Here is an 18,545-nt window from a genome sequence, read left to right on the forward strand (position 1 = left end):
CCCAAAAAGTAACGTCTACTCTGGGAGCAATTTTCTCTTGTATGAATTGTTACTCTGGCAACTAGGCGGTTTAAAATCTATAAAGGGGTAAGTTTCTAAAAAAACTGTGGTGCTGCGTCGGTGGGAGAGTATAGCAGGTAATTTAGTGTTAACAACTGGGTTGAAAACGTAAATTAGCCACCGTAAAGGGTAAAAAAGCTGACGTTTCGAGCGTTAGCCCTTCGTCAGAGCGATAGAATCTAGCCTATATATTAATTATTTCCTCCCAATTTACTGCTTGTTTTGCGTGTTAATTATCACGAAGTACTTATAAACGTTCTTTGATTGGATGTTAACTTACTGGATGGTTCAGACATTTGGATAATTCCTGCAAAAGATCCAACATAAAATGGAGCACCCTGCCGTTCCATAAAAGATGCGGAAACCTATGTTAGACAAAAAGACCAAGAAAAAATAATTGAGTAAATTGCGTTTCTTTTGAGGCCATGGCTGATATCTTTTTTTCCTTTACACCCTAATATCATTATGCATATTCTCCATACTATTCTTTATACATTTCCTAAGAGGCTGACAAGGAGAATTTGGTTAACAATCAAGCGCTGCTTTACTTGGTGATCATCTCCTCTGTTCTCATGACTTTCATGTTTGATTCAGGGAGGATATAGTAAGGAGAAATTAGATGCTTGTCACTCTTAGGGGCTAAAGGGCTAAATGAATTTCCATTTAAGTAAACCTAAAGAGTGCACGTGGAAGTGTCGTGAAACCTGAACTACAGTAATCACAATAGCCAATCAGAGCAAAGCAAATCGCAAAAGGAACCAATAAGAACTTAACTACATAATCAAACTGCCTGAAGCGCGGGAAAACGCGGGTGACAAATTTGTGAGTGTCTCTAGTTTTGCATTTGATTTGTTGGAAGGATGGCGCGAGTTTTCCAGACCAATCACAAAGCGTGGTAGAGCAAACCCAATACACTTTCAGATTACTTCCGAAGGTCAAATAAAAGTAGCACAAAATTTTTCCACTTACTTGTCAACAAATGAAGATAGATACTTGTCAGCAACGCGCCTTATCCATTTCTGAAGATGATTAAATTTCACCAACAAAAATTGTGCATGCCTCTCCAGTTCTGTCTCCCTCTCCATTGTTCTAGGTTTGTTGGACATAACGTTTAGAAAAACCGAGAACACTTTATCTCCAACAGCGGAAATGCATTGCCAGATTCCTGATAACATTACAAAATGAATAACCAGTTATATTTAAAAGTGATCTAAAACGCACAAGTCGGCTACAACCATCACCCCCAAATCACAAATAAGGTCACAAGAAAAAAGGGAAATGATCACCAACGATTGAAGCTCTTGATTGTGAAACAAATTCTCCTCGTCAGCATCTCAGGAAATGTACCGAGAGCAGTCTGGAGGATATGTCTACTGATGTTAGGGTGTAAAGGGTTCCTGTCACTATCGAAACTTGCTGAATACTATTTTAGCGTAAGTAGTTCCAATTCACCCTAAAACTCCCGCGAGTGACCAAGAGAAGATTTTTTCTTTACAATATCCACACAATATTGCGCAGACAAGCGATGAGGGTAAAGAAAATGTCAATTAGGTGATTATTAGTTGATCGAATAACAATTTCCTAGTAACAACATCACAGCATTGTATGACAGACAGTAAGGAGAATTACTAAGGAGATCTGGGAGTCAAAGGATTAAAACGTTCAGTATAGAAGTTAAACTCGCGACTACTGAGAAAATAAATCAAATTGATGAGCAGAACGAGTAAATAAATTAAAACTGGGCGCTTTAGATTTCAAACCACGCGCCGCAAACTCGGAAGCCATGCTGCCTTCCTGCTCATGCACCCAAGTCTTATTTTCTTACCAGCTTTGTCTTTTTCGATGGCTTTGTCCTCCAAGTAGTCAAAAATGGAGTAGAACTTTCCTGGATCAGACGACACCCTGAGAGATTCCAGTCTGTACACTGAGAGTAGGTATGTGCACTGACCAAAATTTAACTTGTTCACCAGAGTGACAATTTCTGTAGGGTTTTCAAGAGTCTCTAGCAAAGTTGTGCGTACTTCATTCAGTTCAGCCTGGTGATAGAGAGAAACGGAAATTCTAAATTATTTTGGTGGTACAAGTTATTTTGTTTGAAAATGTCAATTACAAGTGTTGTCCCAGGTAAAGCACGAAATTTTGCAACCTCAGTGGTTCATCGAAAACTCAGTGACAAGGGCCTACCACGCTAAATTTTCACGCTTTTCACCCTTTTTTCGTCACGCTTTTCACGCATGTGAACACCGTTGGGCCCCAAATGAGATTCTAAAGGATTTTCTGTCTGGGTTTTTGTACTCGGACGCGAATTTTGGGGATTTCACGCTGTGGTTTTTCAGAGGACGGAGAGAGCTATACTTCTCATTATTTTTTGTTTTGTTTTGATGCCTCCTTGTTGGTCTCTATTAAATAAAATTAAACCTTTTCGGATATCACTGCTGTGATTTATCGGCAACCAAACGCGCTTTGTCGTTGTGGAGCAAAAACAACAAAAACAAAGAAAATTGCATATACCGGAGCCACCGAATCATTCCTCAAGGCAGAGTTGTACATCAGTTCTGATCGGAGATGACCTGTGCCAAGGAGCAACGGAGACTTGGATGCGATCTGACAGACCCCTTCATACCACTCGTGAGGCCAGATACCGGACCCTTCAACACCAAAGCCCATCACAACACAGTAGAGCCAGAAGTCGCGGAAAAGCTTGTGAAGGCGAGGCTTGGGGTCACTAATGACTGGAAGTCGCTGCATTACAATTGATATGACTGGGATGAGGACACCAAGGTTTCCTGCGCTGGATGAAGCCTGTGTTTAAAAGTAAGCAGCAGCACACATGTGAGTGGACAGTCCAGCACGGAGGTAGGATGACAGCCTCCGCTGAATATCCGAAAAGTAGATTAACAGTGCCCTAACTGTTGGTGTGCTACACTCTGGGTCAAGAAGTCTGGGTGGAGACCTAACACGTCATTGTGCTATGTTTTTGGGTGGGAGACTTTATTCTCACAGTACGCCTCTCCACCCGGGAGTACAAAAGAGTACTAGCAAACTGTAAGGAAAGTCAAATGAAATATGCTCGTGAAGGGGAGGGGAGGGGAGCGGTTGCCTGCAATGGACTGGAATTACACTAACCGAGGAAGCAAATACACAAAGATTTTAGACGGAATTCATTGTTCGTTTCCTAAATTAAATTTGCCAGTTTTATATAGCAGTAGCCGAACTTTAAGTATTGTTAACTCGTTTTTTTCGGTAACATATCTATAACTCATAAAAATTATGACGTTTTGAAGAGATAGCGTACACGTAATCTTACCTTGAAAGCCACAGGCGCTTTTTCGCTGACTCTTTTGCTCTCTAATCCCAACTGTACAAACAGCTCCAACAGGCGCACCAAGTAATCCTGCAGCTTGGTCTCCCCGTCAAGATTTGCCGCTATGTTGGTGTACGCATTGATGACGGCAAGAGCACAGTGCCTGAGGATTTTCAAATAAAATGTGCGTACAAATTTTTTCGCACATCGGGCCCAGCACACAGATAAAACTTCGACATCGGAAGGTGAATTCTCCTAACAAGTAATTAGACATTTCTTTGTTGACTAGTTCTGAGAATTAGGGGTTGTAGCAAGATGTACGTAGAGCTATAGAAACCAAGATGCACTCTAGCCGAATGAGCCATTATCTCTCATTCTACAGATAACACTCACCTGTAGCCCTCCGTTTTGTCATTGATCGAGGGCTCTGGAGAATACGCCATTGAACCTGCGTCTACGGTTATCTTCATGAACATTCCCATGATCTGCTGATAAGACTGTTCCTACAATTGGAAAATTTGTTACAAATTATCATCGTTTCTTTCACGATGTTGTCACTTCCCTTGTGTTCGCGCCATTGCAACTACACGATGGTGGTTTTCTTGAGTCGTACTGGGTACCTGATCACGTGTCACAATATGAAGCAGCCAATCACAGCGGAGCATAACTTTCCTGCGCCCTGTGATTGGTCACGGAAACTCGCGCCAACCTCTCAAACAACAGATACAAGACTAAAAGAAATTCCGACTTGCATCACTCCCGTTTCCCGCCCTTCAGCCAATTTGCTTGTTTTCATTTGATGTCGCCCTGTGTTCTTTTTTTAAGCACTTACGAGACTCAATCGGAAAGCTCCATTAGAACCGATAATGCTACATAGAAGAAGCTCATGAAGATTAACCTTAAACACATATGAGTGACTAGCATCTAATTTCTCAATCAAATATTAGGTTCCTAAGAATTAGGGGAAAAAGCTCTTGATTTTTAACTAAATTCTCCTTTTCGGTAGAATTGGAAATATATAAAAAACAGTATGGAGAATATACATGCTGATGTTAGGGCGTAAATAGTTAAGTATAATCATACCGATCCTGTAAGAACAAGGTATCCAAGTTGCTCCACAATCAGAGGATCCAGTGATGAGGGCGGGCGGCAGAATCTCTGTTGCAGAATCGTCAGCACAGACTCTGTTGTCTTAGGAACAGAGTGCAACATGAAAGCCACATAGCCCAGCGTCTGAATGGCGTTGGTAGAAATTAGAGTGGAATTACCGTCACTACTTTCTGAAATATAGAGTCTGTTGGCGACGCGGGCCAGGAAAGCTTGGACACAGTTCTCGTCAACAGTTTGACCTGCCTTGAGTACCCTGAAAGTATATTAGCAAACTCAAATTTCGCTTCAACCTGGGATTGTTTTTTCGCAACGGCGAGTAGAGAGAAAACCTTGGCGATTACTGTATATTCAGAACGAAAGTGGCCAATTACGAGGCTTATTTTTGGCCGTCGTGCAGAAAGGTACCTGTGTTCAAATTTCAAGATCTACAATTTTGTAAGCTGCACAAAGTGTCCTTTTCTAGTTTTCTTATCAAGCTTATTTCTGGCGACCAATCCATGATTTCAGGTGGAAAAATGGCACTGACTCGCAAAGGAGTTGAGCGTGCTTCGGAAATGTTTTCAAACACTGTGAGACTTCAAACACCATGATGAAATTTACCCGAAAGTGCTCTCTCGAAGAACTTAAAAAAAATTACCTTAGTTCAGTGGCTAAATGAACAGAAGTTTACAAACAGTTCAAATCAGCAATAGGAAAATAAAAACAAAAACAGCCATTCAAAATCTCAACCTACCGACAAATACTGTCCAACGTAACTTTTCTAACTTTCTGGTACGGTGAATCTTCAGTCTCCCTATTTGAGGAATGACTAACTGTGAGGTATTTGTCGTTGGTGTCTGATGACACCGTCATTACAATGTTTGCCGCCGTTGGCTTCTTTTTGTTTTCAGATAACTTAACAAGCAGAGGTGCAGGTTGAAGAAGGAAGTCTTTCAGTGAGGTCAGTACCGGCCTACAAAATGAAACACAGGTAAAAAGTGACGCTACAATATGATCTAACTTATTATATGGAATAAGAAAGAAATTATTATTATTGTTATTATTATTATTTTTTCAATCAATGGAATTAAAAGGGATTTACACAGGCACTAATGGGCCAATCGACTTGAAGAAGTAACTCTTCCCCTTTATTCAACCCTTTACACCCAAACATCAGTATGCATATTCTCCATACAGTTCTCTATACATTTTCTAAGGTGCTGACTGGGAGAATTTGTTTAACAATCAAGAGCTTCCTTGGTTAGAGATCATTCCCTTCATTCTCATAACCTTTAAGTTAGAGTCAGGAGTGAAGTTGGTAGAAGGAACTAGCTGAGAAAACTGTTCAACCACTGGGCTATTGTTTCGCGATTGAACATATGAAAAGAATCGTTCTCACCACCAAGACAAAAAATTCTGAAGGACAGCAATCTCCTTCCACTCGGAGAAGATTTGAGACAATCTTAATGAGACAAATTATCAGACTGAAGAGAACTTTGGAGATTCGGGGACAGATCTAAGTACATGTTCACTGATCTCGCAAACATTTTGCTCATTTTCGGAAAGTCACCGATTCCAAGCAGCTTCTGTCTTAATGTATTGAATACAAAAAGATATTACAGATACAAACTACCCTTGAAACGAATATTCGTTTCTTTGCCCGTAGTTCACATATACGATTTTTACATAGTTACAGTCATTAACTACCCTGATTTTTCTTTTCAAGTAATACACTGCACACAATCGCGCAAATTATCTTCACCTGGTTAATGATGGAATTTTTTCCGCCAGTGTAGCAAGCCCTTCCAAACAACACAGGATAAAGAGACAGCTGCCTGTCTGAGCCAAGGACACAGCTAAGCTGGAACACAAGAACTCTGAAATATTCTGGCAGAGTGTATCACCATCTGTAACAAAAAACAAACATAACTGAAGCAAGGGGAGCATTATTTTTCAAGGTCGACAATACAAATGAAGATCATATACTGCTTGGGCGCGACAGAGCTGAATAACGTCGGAGAAAATGGCTTCAACGACAACAAGATGCTTAAGGTTTAAATGCCAGCCCCTTTTTCCTCCGCAATTTTCGCTGAATTTTTTAGCTCAAGCGCTTGAGCCCGCGTTACTGACAGCATAGCCGTAACGTAGCATTGCGTTATTCAGCTCTGCCCTCGGAGCGTGACGTTTATCCAATAGCACCGATTTAAAGAGTAAATCGAGTGGTTTTTAATTTTCAATGGCAACTTTAAAGAAGATACAATGGTCGACGTGACATACCCTGCTCATCTTGCAATGCAGCTGTCCACACCATCAGATCAACACTGGCTGAGACAGTTTGAAGTTTCCAAGGCAACGAAGCTGCAGAATTTTCTGCTTTCTTTTGAAATTCTGCCTTCACTGTTGTGAAAACCTGTTTGCCGACATTATAAGCTCTGCTTGCCACACTTGCAGAAATACCTGAAATAAAAAAAATAAAAAAAAAAAGATTTTTCTTTGCGGTTGTTAAGCTGTGCTAATTCCTGTCAATTGCTCCATCAGTCGCCTCGTCTGACTGACAGTCTCTTCATCCTCCTAATTTATTTTTTCTGTCGGTCAGTCCCAATCCATTCATCTGTCTAACTGCTCAATCATCCATCTATCTTTCTGTCTGTCTGTTTGTCCACTCCTCTGTCTATTTCTCTATCAGGGTACTCTAGTACTGTCAACTGAGTTGATAACGTAAATTGGCCACCGTAACGAGACACTTCTGACGAAGGGCTACCGCGCGAAACGTCAGCTTTAAAACTCTTTACGGTGGCCAATTTACGTTATCAACTCAGTTGATAATCCTAAATTACCCTGATATGCTCTCCCACCGATGCAGCAACACAGTTTCTTGAGAAACTTAACCCCTCTATTTATTTGCTTTTCTATCAGTTATCTACACATTTGTATCTGCCTCACTGTCCTTGTCTATACAAGAGTCTCTGTCCATATTTGATCAATTCGTCTGTCAGACCTGTCACTCCAGGGATTGATCAGTACAGCTAATTCACTAGATTTAAAATTATTTATCTGGGCCAAAAATTATTCAACCCTTTGACTCTCAAGATCTAATTGTTAATAATCCCCTCTAACTGCTACAAATGTCCTTCTCAATAAAATAAAAGAATTTGGTTTTAGATCAGGATATAAACTTCTGCCTGATATATTTGAGTACTCTAATTACCTATTTGCTGGATAATTTATGAGTATTGTAGGGAGAAGTTTCATGTGAATCACTTCTGGGAATTAAAGGGTTAAGAGAATCTGAACAAGTTACATGTGCTGCTGTTATAAAGGTCTCCTCTCTGAACTGATTTCCCTTTATTGCAAACGGAGTGGCTGTGATTCATTTATTAATGCATGAGCTCATTAGATAAGCATCCATGGGTATCTCTTGAGGGCAAATGCTCAAAAATGTATAAATAAAAAACAAAATGTTATCATTTAGGGGAAAATAGTTGTTAGATTCTGGTAATTGAGGGATATGTGTCTCACCTGGAGTATTCTGACAAAGATCCCTTAACAATGTTACCATAGATAACAATACAGCTTCACTGAACGAGTGGAAAGGAAAAGAAGTCTTTAACAGGTCTGCCTAATCACAAAAGAAAAAAATATGGGTTAACCTATGAGTTGAATAAATCAGGAATTTTCACAAATTTTCCAGTCTATATTTATTACAAAAAACAACAACAACAACAACAACAACTTTAGGTATTATCAACCACTTACCAGTGATAAGAATCAATGATAAATATTATTTAAACACAGGAGTAGATCGATCATAAAAAATTGATTGCTGAAAGGATCTCAACCTGATTCAACAGATGGCACGCTGCTTATGAAAACTGAATCAATCGTCCTCGTTAATATGGCATTATGGGAAACGGCATTGCATGCTAGTTAATGGTTACTGCTAAGATTCAATGAGGTACACTGAAAGAAACTAGGTTGAATCCAGATCAGCATAATTGCATTGTTTTTTTTTATGATCAAGACATTTCATTGTCAACAATCTTTTCTAACCAGGAGTATTAAAGGGTGGAGGCAAATTGCAGTGGAGGGGCCACTCTAAAATACATTGACAGAGCCTCCAAGTGGGTGATTTCTATTAATAGTAGATGCACAATATTAGAAGCCACAAATGTAACTATCAAAAAACTTTAAGAGTGAAACTTTTAATAGAAAGGCAAAAAAAAAAAAAGAAAAAAAAAGAAAAAGAAAAAGAAAAAAGCAATAAGTACATCAAGTATAAACTATGATTGCAACATGTCTTTATAAGCTGTCTTCTTTAGCAGATTATTCACCCCAATATCATCCTTTGCATAGATTTCCACCAAAACATTGCAATTAAAACCATACATAATCATTACAATAACAACACGTATTCTTCACCTTTAGCATTCATCTGTTACACACATTACCTGAATGCAGTCTGACAAGACACTGTCTAAGCCTTGAAGAATCGGAGAAGTAATCAATTGCTCCACCTGTCCAAAACATAACAATGAATGAATTAATGATATATACCCTATTAATCTATTTGATTACGCAGCCTGGGTGCTTATAAATCAACCCTTTACCTCCTCATATCAGTATGCATATTCTCCATACTGTTCTCTTTACATTTCCAAAGAGGCTGATTAGGAGAATTTGTGTAACAATCAAGAGCTGTTTTAGTTGGTGATCATCTCCTCTATTCTCATAACTTTCATGCTTGATTCAGGGGGTGATATAGTAAGGAGAAATTAGATGCTAGTCAGTCTCAGGGACTAAAGGGTTAATGGGCCTTGAGAAAGGGTGCCTATTCAAGGCTAGAGGTTCATCAGATTTTCACCATTTTTGACAAGTAATAAAATGGTGAATTTAAAAATTGTAATCCAGTAAAAAAAAAATGTAAAAATAATAACAACAATTTTAAAAATGCTCTACCTGTGAACTTCAGTTTTCTCTTTGAAGGGGGAAAGGGGCCTGGGGAAAGAAGGACTTTACAAAGCTACCCACTCATCAACTTTTTTTACCCACATTATGGGCATGTATTCCAGCAAAACACTTTTTCAAGGTTGGCAGCTTCATCAGTTGACAACAATAACTTAAAGTAAATATTAAACTTACAAGCACTACATGTAATGCACACTTGGGTAACTTACCTTTGTGATGAGGTCTTTCAACTGAACATCAGATAAATGATAACTGCTATCTCTCTTGCCTTGTGGAAAACTCAAAAATCGTCTTGGAGCAGAGCGACTCAGGGCCTTGGGCAGCTGAAGTTCAGTAGGAGTAGCATGTCCAGAGTTGTTTGGAAACAACAGCTTTGTGATCAGGGAGGGGTCCGACACATACACACTGGAGACACCAAGGGCTTGAGCCACACCCAACAGAAGAGGAACAGTTGTGCGACAAAAATTTGCTAGATGAAAGTAACAAGCAAGGATCAGTGGACTGTTACAGAGGTTCTGATTGATGAGTTATCCTCAGCAATATCTCCAAAAGCAATCATTGTTTTTAGTTATACAATATTTACTTTAAAATAATATTTGAGTAGTGTGGTAGTCTAAACCCTATTAACTCCCAAGATCTCATTAGTAATTCTCCTAACTGTCTGCCATACATTTCTCATGATGTTTGTTTGGAGAATTTGGTATTGGATCGACTTATAATCCCTTAATTTATATTTTTCTTTATTCTCATCACTTATCTGCTTGATATTGTATCGATATTGTAAGGAGAAATTCTAGCATCTCGTTTCTCCTTACAATATTACAGCTGAATCTAACATAAAGCTTGTGAGAATAAAGGATATGATCACCAAGTAAAGAAGGCCTTGATTAATAAACAAATTATCCTTGTCAGCACCTTAGGGAATGTCTATAGAACATTATGGAGAATAGGCATACTGATGTTAGGATAGAAAGGGTTAAAGATGGTCATGAAACAGCTTACAGAATTCTGATTTTTTTGAAAAATATTTATTACAACATTTTACCTTTTTTAAGGTCAGGGAGCTCTTGATAACTACAGCACTGTTCAATTACAGTATTGAACAAGTTAAGTTGCAATTTGATGATGTCTCCATCCAAGCTGTTGTCTTTTGCTGCCAGCCCACTCATAAGCGTCACAAAACAGAATGCAAATTCTCCTGCTAAAGGGCTGGTAGGTGATAGCTCTGGACCTCGTGCTTCCAGCCATTTGGCAGTTGGTAAACTCTTGAGAACATTCACCAAATAAGGCATGATTTTCTCCTTGTACTGCAAGCTGGAGTGGAGTTCAAACAATCCCAGAGCAAGAACTCCATCAGTACCACGTTGATCAAAGACAAACACTTCAGTGTCTGAAGCAGGATTTGCCGGGCACAGGCGGCTTAATCTCTTTACCTAGTAAAGAAAATAAATAACAAATAATCTTAGTTCTCATGGAGGAGTGGGTAATTTTACCTAAAATTCATGCGCAAGATAAACTGAAAATATAGGTTAAGAGAAATAATTATTTTCTAGAAATTTAAAGTAAAATTCAAGGTTTAAAAAGAACAAATAACAAACAACAAACAGCATAGCACCAGAGGAAAAATAAAAATATATATTCCTGCTAAAACAAATAACAGACACCCTTAGCGCTGAAGTGAAAGGGTTGTCTGACCCACTTCAGTTTCCTCATTTGATATTTTACGTGTGTTTAGTTTGTTTGTTATGGGTTTTACTTCTTGTTCAAAGTATTCCTCTTAGGTATCTGCAATTCGGCTTTCTCAAGAAAAGCTAAATAGTAACAATAAATGGAAGCTTAACATCATGAACATTAGCAGACCATGTAAAACGTCCAGTATTATTGATGTGATTTTGTCTCAAATACAAGTCTCCTTCTCAAATTTAATATTTTCGACTTTCAAACATTTTAAGTTTGATGCTGTAGACCATTTGATCTATTTTCACGTCGTTGATCCAATCACATAAAAATTTTGAGCTGAAATTCGAGTTCGCACACCTAAGTAAACATACATGTAAGCTGAAGTTTCCGATCCTTCACGTGAATATTCAAAATAATTTCAACACATTTCTGATCATTTTGTACCCAATGTAAGCAACGAATATATCATTTTCCGAAAAATTTCCGATCTTACCTTTTCCCAAGGTGCTGGATTTAAAGCAGCCAAGGAACATGCTAAATGCCGTAAAGATTCGGCTGGTTTAGTCCCATTGACCGCCATTTTGTTTGTGAGTAATAACAAGCCACCGGTGGGCTCTGGGTTGATGCGAAAACAACTTCGTCAAACAATCGGAAAATCCGAAAATGAACGACGATGACTCGCGCGCATTCCCGGAACGAAACGCTGTTCGCAATAGGGCAGAAGCAGGCAGAAGGCAGTAACTTTTTCGACAGGTTCTCAACTGAAGAAAATTGGACAAATTTTGAAAGCTTCTGACCACGATGGCCGGTTTTAACCCACGAAGTAATACATGTTTTATTATGTTGTTCTCTTTACTGTCTGCGGTTGGCGATTGAAAGATCTGAAAAAATGCATATGGCCCATAGATGCATTTTATATCGTCAAAAGTTTTGACGATATAAATTTCCTTGCCTGAATTCAGGGATTTTCAAGATTCACTTCCGCACAGTCGATCATTTGTGTGTGTGTACAGATTTCAGAGTAGACAAGCATACATGCGCTCTTAGCTTTTATCTGCGAACGAGTTCAATTCGATTCAACCGTGAAAGGAAGAGCTACGTGTTTCGTAATTCGCACGAAAAAAAATGTGCTTATACTTCAAAATAGTTTTCATGTACGGTAATTCGCGATTGGTGTTATTGGTTTGTCTTGAATCTCAATTCAAGTTCATAAATCGATTACTTTGCAACAATCTACTGAGATATTAGTCAGAATTACGTTTGTTTCTGCATGTGCGTCGGTTGGGAACAGCGCGACCAATTTTTAGTTCTCAAAATCACTCGAAACCTCTGGTTTCCCCTGACTTATTTGCTGCTTTTATCTCTTTATTCTTGGCTTTATTCAGAAATCGTTACTATATATAATCAAAACTTCAGAGAAGAATTTGCGATTCGCACAATCCAGACATTCAGATTTCACATTACAATTAGCTCAACTTCCGCTTTTCATTAAGACGTGTGTCTTTTTCAAAGTCAATTTATCTTCCAAGATTGATCAGATCTATGGAATGCACAGACCATTTCATTCTTGTTGTCTCACCAATTTCCTAACTGTTGCCGAATTTACCGCCAAAAGTAAAGAGTAAAACGATGACATCATGTGAAGAACTGTAAAAAATCCTACCGTGACATATGGATACATTGTAATGCTACTAATGCTTCTAACCTTTCCTCATAGCTTGAATAGTGAACGATCATCATATTAATATTGTTATTTTGCAAAAGCAGGCAGAATGGAGGTGTTCAAGACAGGCAAACCTGAGGATAAAGAACTTCTCAGCCTGGCCCATGAAATTGTGTTAATCTGGAGAACACTTGGTGTGATTTTAGGCCTAAAAAATGCAACTTTGGATGTAATTGACCAAGACAGTTCTAAAGTGCTGAATAAATCGTATAACATGCTGATAAAGTGGAGGGAGTCACTTGGATCTGAGGCGACTTATAAAAACTTAGCAGTGGGGCTAGATCACGAAATTATTGGAAGGCATGACTTAGTAGAGAAATACTGTCATGAAAGTGGTAAGTAACTCAACACAGGAAAATATTTCATATTCCAATGAACCAGCAACGATTCCTCAAAGCATCGTCGCCATAAGACTGCACATATAGCAATTCCAGCATTTTGGAAATCTATTAATAATATGCAGTGCAAGCAATATACTCAAATTAAAACAAAATTATTTTATTTAAGTCTTGCTTCAAATTTAATGCCTTTTCTGGAGGATTTCTCTTACTAAATTAAGGTAAATACAAGATCAATTCCCTTTTCAGTGACATAATTGGGCTAACTTCCCTACAAAACACAACACCGACTATTGAGAAATGGAGAATAGGTCTCTATATTAAAGAGTGTCACTGACTTCAAAACCATCAGACTGGATTGAAAAAGAAGAGTCAATGGTTACTGAATCTGTCTCCATTACCAGATTCCTCTACATCTGAATCCTTGCTCTAATGCTGGTCCAGCTTCTTATTGCACAAACTATTCTCTCTCTTAACCTTTCACTCCCAGACCAAATTTGTAATTCTCCTCACTGTCAACCATACAATTCTTATGATGTTAGATCAGAGAATTTTGTATTAGATCAACTAATTATCTCCAAATTGATAGTTTTCTTTATTCTCATCACTTAGCTGGTTAATATTCTAGAGATGTTGTGAGGAGAAATTCTCTCTTGGTCACTCATGGGAGGTAAAGGGTTAAGATTCAAGAAGTCAACCTCACCACCTTTCATGGGACTTTTTATTTCAGTGCAGCCTTGACTTATAACTGCTGTTGCTATCTTTACAGGTAATTGATATGATGATGATGATGATGACGAACAATATATGATAACTTTTATTTCTTGGCTGAAGGATGAAGATGCTTCATCCGCATGGAATGAAATCCCAGAAAAGTTAGAACTACAATAGCAGCACTTTTGTTGCTGATATCATCCAGTTTTGAACTTGCTTGACAGCTGTTTACTTTTCCAACTGGACAAAAATCTAGTTCATCTATAGAAGGAAGAAAAAACAGGAACAGAGTAAGAACCATGGCATGACCCTCTTTTGAATGATTAAGGTCATTTAATTAGTTTTTAAACTTTGCATGTATTAAGGCACATTTATTAAGGAGACAATTCTTATGCTTAACAGATTACCTTCTTCATCACCACTACCACAAAGCTTTCTCTATTTGGCTCTTTTTGCAGCATGTGTTCAGCCTGTTTTATATTAAAAAAAAAAAAGTTGTAATTTAAAAAAAAAAAAAAATTGTAAATCCACAACAATAAAAAAGTAATTCATAACATACCTTTCAAGAAATCTACAGTTAAAATATTTTTTATTTATGGGATTTACTTTTAACTCCCAATAATACAAATGACAGGGTTACATGACTATACATGTTTACAAAAAGCCCATGTGTTACCAATGAACAACATCAACAGCCCAACAAGGCTACTATACTGTCGACTGTCATGAATGTATAAGAATTTTTTATATCAATTATAAGTGCAACTGCTATTACTGATTCACCACAAAGTCTTAGCCATCCCTAGGATGCTGATACACTCTGAAAATAACAACATATTACACACTGGCAATGGCATTTATATCCAAATACAGTTAGGATTATTCACAGTACAGGGTCTGGAAGGGGTTGCATGCTGTGTGTGAGCTGGCTGAAATTTGGCAACTGATTTGGGAAAATGGAAAAAATTGAAGCATGATTTGTGAATTTTATGTCAGCTGAAATGCATGATCTGCTCAATCTGCAGGCCATGTTTCAAACAGATATATTTTCATGACAATCAAACCTTGTGTAGCCTGAGAACTAGAGGCATTCCTTGTGTGGTTTTGGCCTCTGGCAAATCTCTATGCATCCCACAAGTGAAATACATGTGTGTGAAAAAAATCTAACCAGTTGAATTTATTGTTTTTTCTTGTTGTTGTTGTCTTTTTTTGGTGTTGTTTTGTTTTGTTTTATTTTTTTAATAACTCCAATATAAGCAGTGAATGTGACATTTACTCCATCCAAAGCCAATCTTGGGTATTGTACAACTTTGCTCTAGCCTTGAAACAAGTTCCTCGAGTTTTAAATTCTGGGTAAAGTTGTTTTGTACTAAACACTGCAATTGCCAGGCCACACCTTAGCAGCTTCACAAACAATGAAAGATGTCCTAAACTTTTGAGGGAAAAAATATAGTGCAGAACTGAGAGCACTGCATCACTTTCTGAGCTTTTAAAATTACCTGTCAAAGCAAGTTTACAGCTAAAACATGTAAAATGGTGAAACAGAATCTAAGCTCAGTTTCACTGAATCAAGACACCATTACAGATCAGTTTGTTCTTAAAATTACACTTACTTTTCTAAGTACATTGTCTTTGATTTGGCATCCCAATCTTTTTTATCCAGAGTTGTTATTTTTCTTTCAAGTGAGGAATTTTCCAATTTTGAATCCACTTCTGTAAGGGTTTTCCTTTTCTTGAGTGTTAATTACTTGTTTCATATTTGCCAGAAGCTCCATTTGTCAGCCCATTAAGGCTCTACAGCAATGTTCTTGTCATCATCTTTTTCACTTAGCAACAATCACCTATTATATAAATAATAGAGAGAAATGTGAATACCTCAGCAAACTTTGCAGGTTATTTCATCAAATCAACAGATCTGTTTGTGAAAAGTCATGAAATTATTACTTGGGCTTACTCGAAAACAGGGCAGCATCCCCTTAATTTCCAGGGAAGAGAGCCAGTTCTATACGTCCTCTACACTCCAGCCTGAGTCAATAATGCGTAGAAATCACAAGCTTACATTTGAGAGGCAAAGTGGGCATGAATTGAGAAGTTAGCTTGAATTTAGTGCTTTGCATGTGGTTGTCCAGCTGTTATAAACCAAAGAAACACTGAACTTATTCAAATTAATTACTAATAAAGGCATCAAACTTTGCCACATTTTAAGCATCTCCTTCTTAAGAGGGGATGAAAACAAACTCTATGGTTAACTGTAACAAATTTGGTAAAATTTCCTCGCAGTCCCATTCTATTGTAAAACAAATCTGTTTTCCCAATGGCAGTGTATTGATTTTTTTTCATTTTCTCTATCCAAGAACTGAATGCATAATGAAGTATGGGGCTGTGCGGGAATTTTACCCTCAAGCCTAACAATCTACATTTACAAAGGTCACAGAAGCAATTTCCACTCGGGAACGAAATTGAGAACACCACTCTACCTTTCCCTGAAAGACTTTTCTATTGCAACTCTATCTTAAAACAACAGCGGAAGAGACTCATGAAGAGTCGAAACCGTCGGTACTGTTGTAACCACCATTAAAAGTTACACCAATTTGACTGCCTTCGACAACTCTCTGACGGAACACCTTACTCCAAGCAACCATAAATAGCAAGCGGAAATGGTCTCCCTTCTTTCGACTGGCCTTCTCCGCGAACAGGGGTCGAGATCAGACATAACAATCGTAAAACTAACAAGTCATATTTTGTCTCATTTTCTTGTGCATGCCTCAGTATACCTCAATAGCTTACTTGAGCATTCCAATTCCTCTTTAACAGCCTCTTTAACATCTTTTCAACCGAAATAGTGTCATCCTTGCATTAAACTTCGAAATGGCGTAAACGTTCGTCGAGTGTTCGGTTACTCCAGGCGAATTGAGGAAAGTCCTTCCGCAAAAAATCGATCGCTTCTTCGCGTTCTAGGCCTTGTTTGACGTACTTCTGCAACTCACCGCTAAGAAAATCGTCTTCCTTCCACGATGAAAACCTCCTATCCGTCATCTTCGAGAGTAGGACCTAAACGATAACAAGAGACCAGTGCGTATGTCAACTTCCCGCCTTATCTACGATACACGCAATGCATGCTGGTGGTAGCAGCTCTCAGCTGAGTCGAAAAATTTCATTTTATGTTACTTCGATTTTATTTTAATTTAAATTTCAACCCATTTTACTTTCACTTTAACTAAAAAAAAGGAAAGATTAGAATTATGAAAAAAAAAATTTGTGGTGCTGAATATAAAGCAGCCAAGGAGTTTGTGAGTTCGTCAAACGATTGGAAAATCCGAACATGAAAGACGGAGATGACTCACGCGCATTCCAGGAAATGGACCGGAAACAAACAATTTCAAAGAAAACTTTTCTGCTTCAGAATATCGCAGTCAGTTCAAAGTCCGTTGTCGGTCCTGTCTCGAAATTCAAGACACGGCTTCTCTGGTTGTCATATCTCAGTTTTGTCTTCACTCATTTGCAAGTTACCGCCTTCTAAACGGAAGAAAATTGGACAGTTTCTGAAAGCCTCTGTTCACGATGGCTGATCGTAAACCACAAAGTAAGACATGATATAGTATAATTTTTTCTCTATTACCTACAGTTGGTGGTTGATAGATCTGAAAATGTCGATTGATACATGATTTCGACGACGTAACTTTCCTTACCTAAATTCAAGAATTTTCAAGATCCACTTTCGCACAAGTGATCGCTTGCATCTGTGAACAAATTTCGAAGTAAACAAGCATACAAGCGCCCTTCTATCTACAAACGAGTTCAATTCGATTCAACCGTGAAAGGAAGAGCTGTTTCGTAATTCACTCAAAGAAAAATGTGCCTTATGCTTAAAAATAGTTCTAGTGTAAGATAATTCGCGATTGGTGTTATTGGTTTGTCTTGAATCTCAATTCAAGCCCAAAAATCGCTTACTTTGCAACAACCTACTGATACATTTGAGTCACAAATGTGCGACGGATTGGGAACAGCGCGACCACATTTGCAGATCTTAAAATCACTCAAAAGCTCTGGTTTCCCCTGATTTATTTGCTGTTTTTACCTTTCTTCTCGGCCTTAGTCAGAAATCGTAACTAAGATAATCAAAACAATGCAGAAAAGAATTTTCAAGTCGCACAATCCAAACATTTGAGTAGTTAATTGTATTTAGATTTCACATTACAATGTAGATCAACTTCCGCTTTTTAGTAGGAAGTGTGTGCTTCTCAAAGTTAATTTATCTTCCGAGATTGATCAGATCTGTAATGCACAAATTCTTGCTGTCTCACCAATTCCATGATTGTTGCCGAATGAACCGTCGAAAGTAAAACGACGACATCATGCAAAGAACTGAGCGACATGACTCCGACATCTTAATAAAGTTTTCAGTCAAGCGTAGGCTCCAGTTTGCGTCTCTCTTGACAAATCAGTTGATACTTTCCATTGACTTTTAGAAATAAATCAAACCTTTTACTTGTGCAATTCATATAACACACGTTCGCGAAACTCGAACTCCCTACAATAAACAACCATCTCCGACTGAATTTCGTGACGTTTGCTAAAGTACAGTGTAATTTGCTTATCTGGCCAAACTGTCATCATTCGTGTCGCTTTGCGAACTTGATCGACATTCATTGGCAAAGATTCAATTTGCAAT

The 18,545-nt window shown here is 38.2% G+C and overlaps 3 protein-coding genes and 1 long non-coding RNA gene across 10 annotated transcripts in view; 2 read left to right on the top strand and 2 right to left on the bottom strand.

Moving 5' to 3' along the window:
* Positions 1-11,717, bottom strand: part of LOC113668918 (phosphatidylinositol 4-kinase alpha) — a 26,823-nt gene extending 15,106 nt beyond the window's left edge. The window contains exons 1-15 of the mRNA XM_089188063.1: positions 11,592-11,717; positions 10,464-10,851; positions 9,628-9,887; positions 8,902-8,967; positions 7,973-8,072; positions 6,731-6,910; positions 6,216-6,360; positions 5,208-5,426; positions 4,448-4,727; positions 3,758-3,867; positions 3,368-3,527; positions 2,572-2,862; positions 1,886-2,096; positions 1,030-1,225; positions 341-425 (exon numbers count right to left, since the gene is read on the bottom strand). Coding sequence (XP_089044189.1) covers positions 341-425; positions 1,030-1,225; positions 1,886-2,096; positions 2,572-2,862; positions 3,368-3,527; positions 3,758-3,867; positions 4,448-4,727; positions 5,208-5,426; positions 6,216-6,360; positions 6,731-6,910; positions 7,973-8,072; positions 8,902-8,967; positions 9,628-9,887; positions 10,464-10,851; positions 11,592-11,678 — 2,778 coding nt within the window. The 5' untranslated portion in view covers positions 11,679-11,717. The remainder of the gene's footprint in view (positions 1-340; positions 426-1,029; positions 1,226-1,885; positions 2,097-2,571; positions 2,863-3,367; positions 3,528-3,757; positions 3,868-4,447; positions 4,728-5,207; positions 5,427-6,215; positions 6,361-6,730; positions 6,911-7,972; positions 8,073-8,901; positions 8,968-9,627; positions 9,888-10,463; positions 10,852-11,591) is intronic.
* On the top strand, positions 11,674-14,443 carry LOC113668963 (uncharacterized). 2 transcript variants are annotated; one of them, XM_027184939.2, is made up of 3 exons: positions 11,674-11,921; positions 12,866-13,156; positions 13,929-14,443. In XM_027184939.2, the coding sequence occupies exons 1-3, from the start codon at positions 11,900-11,902 to the stop codon at positions 13,934-13,936; spliced, it is 321 nt and encodes a 106-aa protein (XP_027040740.2). In that variant the 5' UTR covers positions 11,674-11,899; the 3' UTR covers positions 13,937-14,443. The 2 variants fall into 2 exon arrangements, with proteins under 2 accessions (XP_027040740.2, XP_027040739.2); XM_027184938.2 differs by having other exon boundaries at positions 11,754-11,921; positions 12,863-13,156.
* On the bottom strand, positions 14,281-18,485 carry LOC113668933 (uncharacterized). Of its 6 annotated transcripts, none has more exons than XR_016181274.1 (4): positions 18,178-18,485; positions 16,861-16,924; positions 15,487-15,714; positions 14,281-14,343 (listed from the first exon to the last, which is right to left on the bottom strand). It is a non-coding gene; the product is annotated as an uncharacterized LOC113668933 (long non-coding RNA). The 6 variants fall into 6 exon arrangements; XR_016181275.1 differs by having other exon boundaries at positions 16,648-16,924; positions 18,178-18,466; XR_016181273.1 differs by lacking the exon at positions 18,178-18,485 and having other exon boundaries at positions 16,661-17,125.
* LOC113668924 (uncharacterized) overlaps positions 17,141-18,545 on the top strand; it is a 10,357-nt gene continuing 8,952 nt past the window's right edge. The window contains exon 1 of the mRNA XM_027184902.2: positions 17,141-17,456. Within this exon, the coding sequence (XP_027040703.2) occupies positions 17,435-17,456 (22 nt within the window). The 5' untranslated portion in view covers positions 17,141-17,434. The remainder of the gene's footprint in view (positions 17,457-18,545) is intronic.

The sequence above is a fragment of the Pocillopora damicornis genome, chromosome 11, assembly GCF_964200805.1.
Source record: "Pocillopora damicornis chromosome 11, jaPocDami1.2, whole genome shotgun sequence".
Classification (NCBI taxonomy): domain Eukaryota; kingdom Metazoa; phylum Cnidaria; class Anthozoa; order Scleractinia; family Pocilloporidae; genus Pocillopora; species Pocillopora damicornis.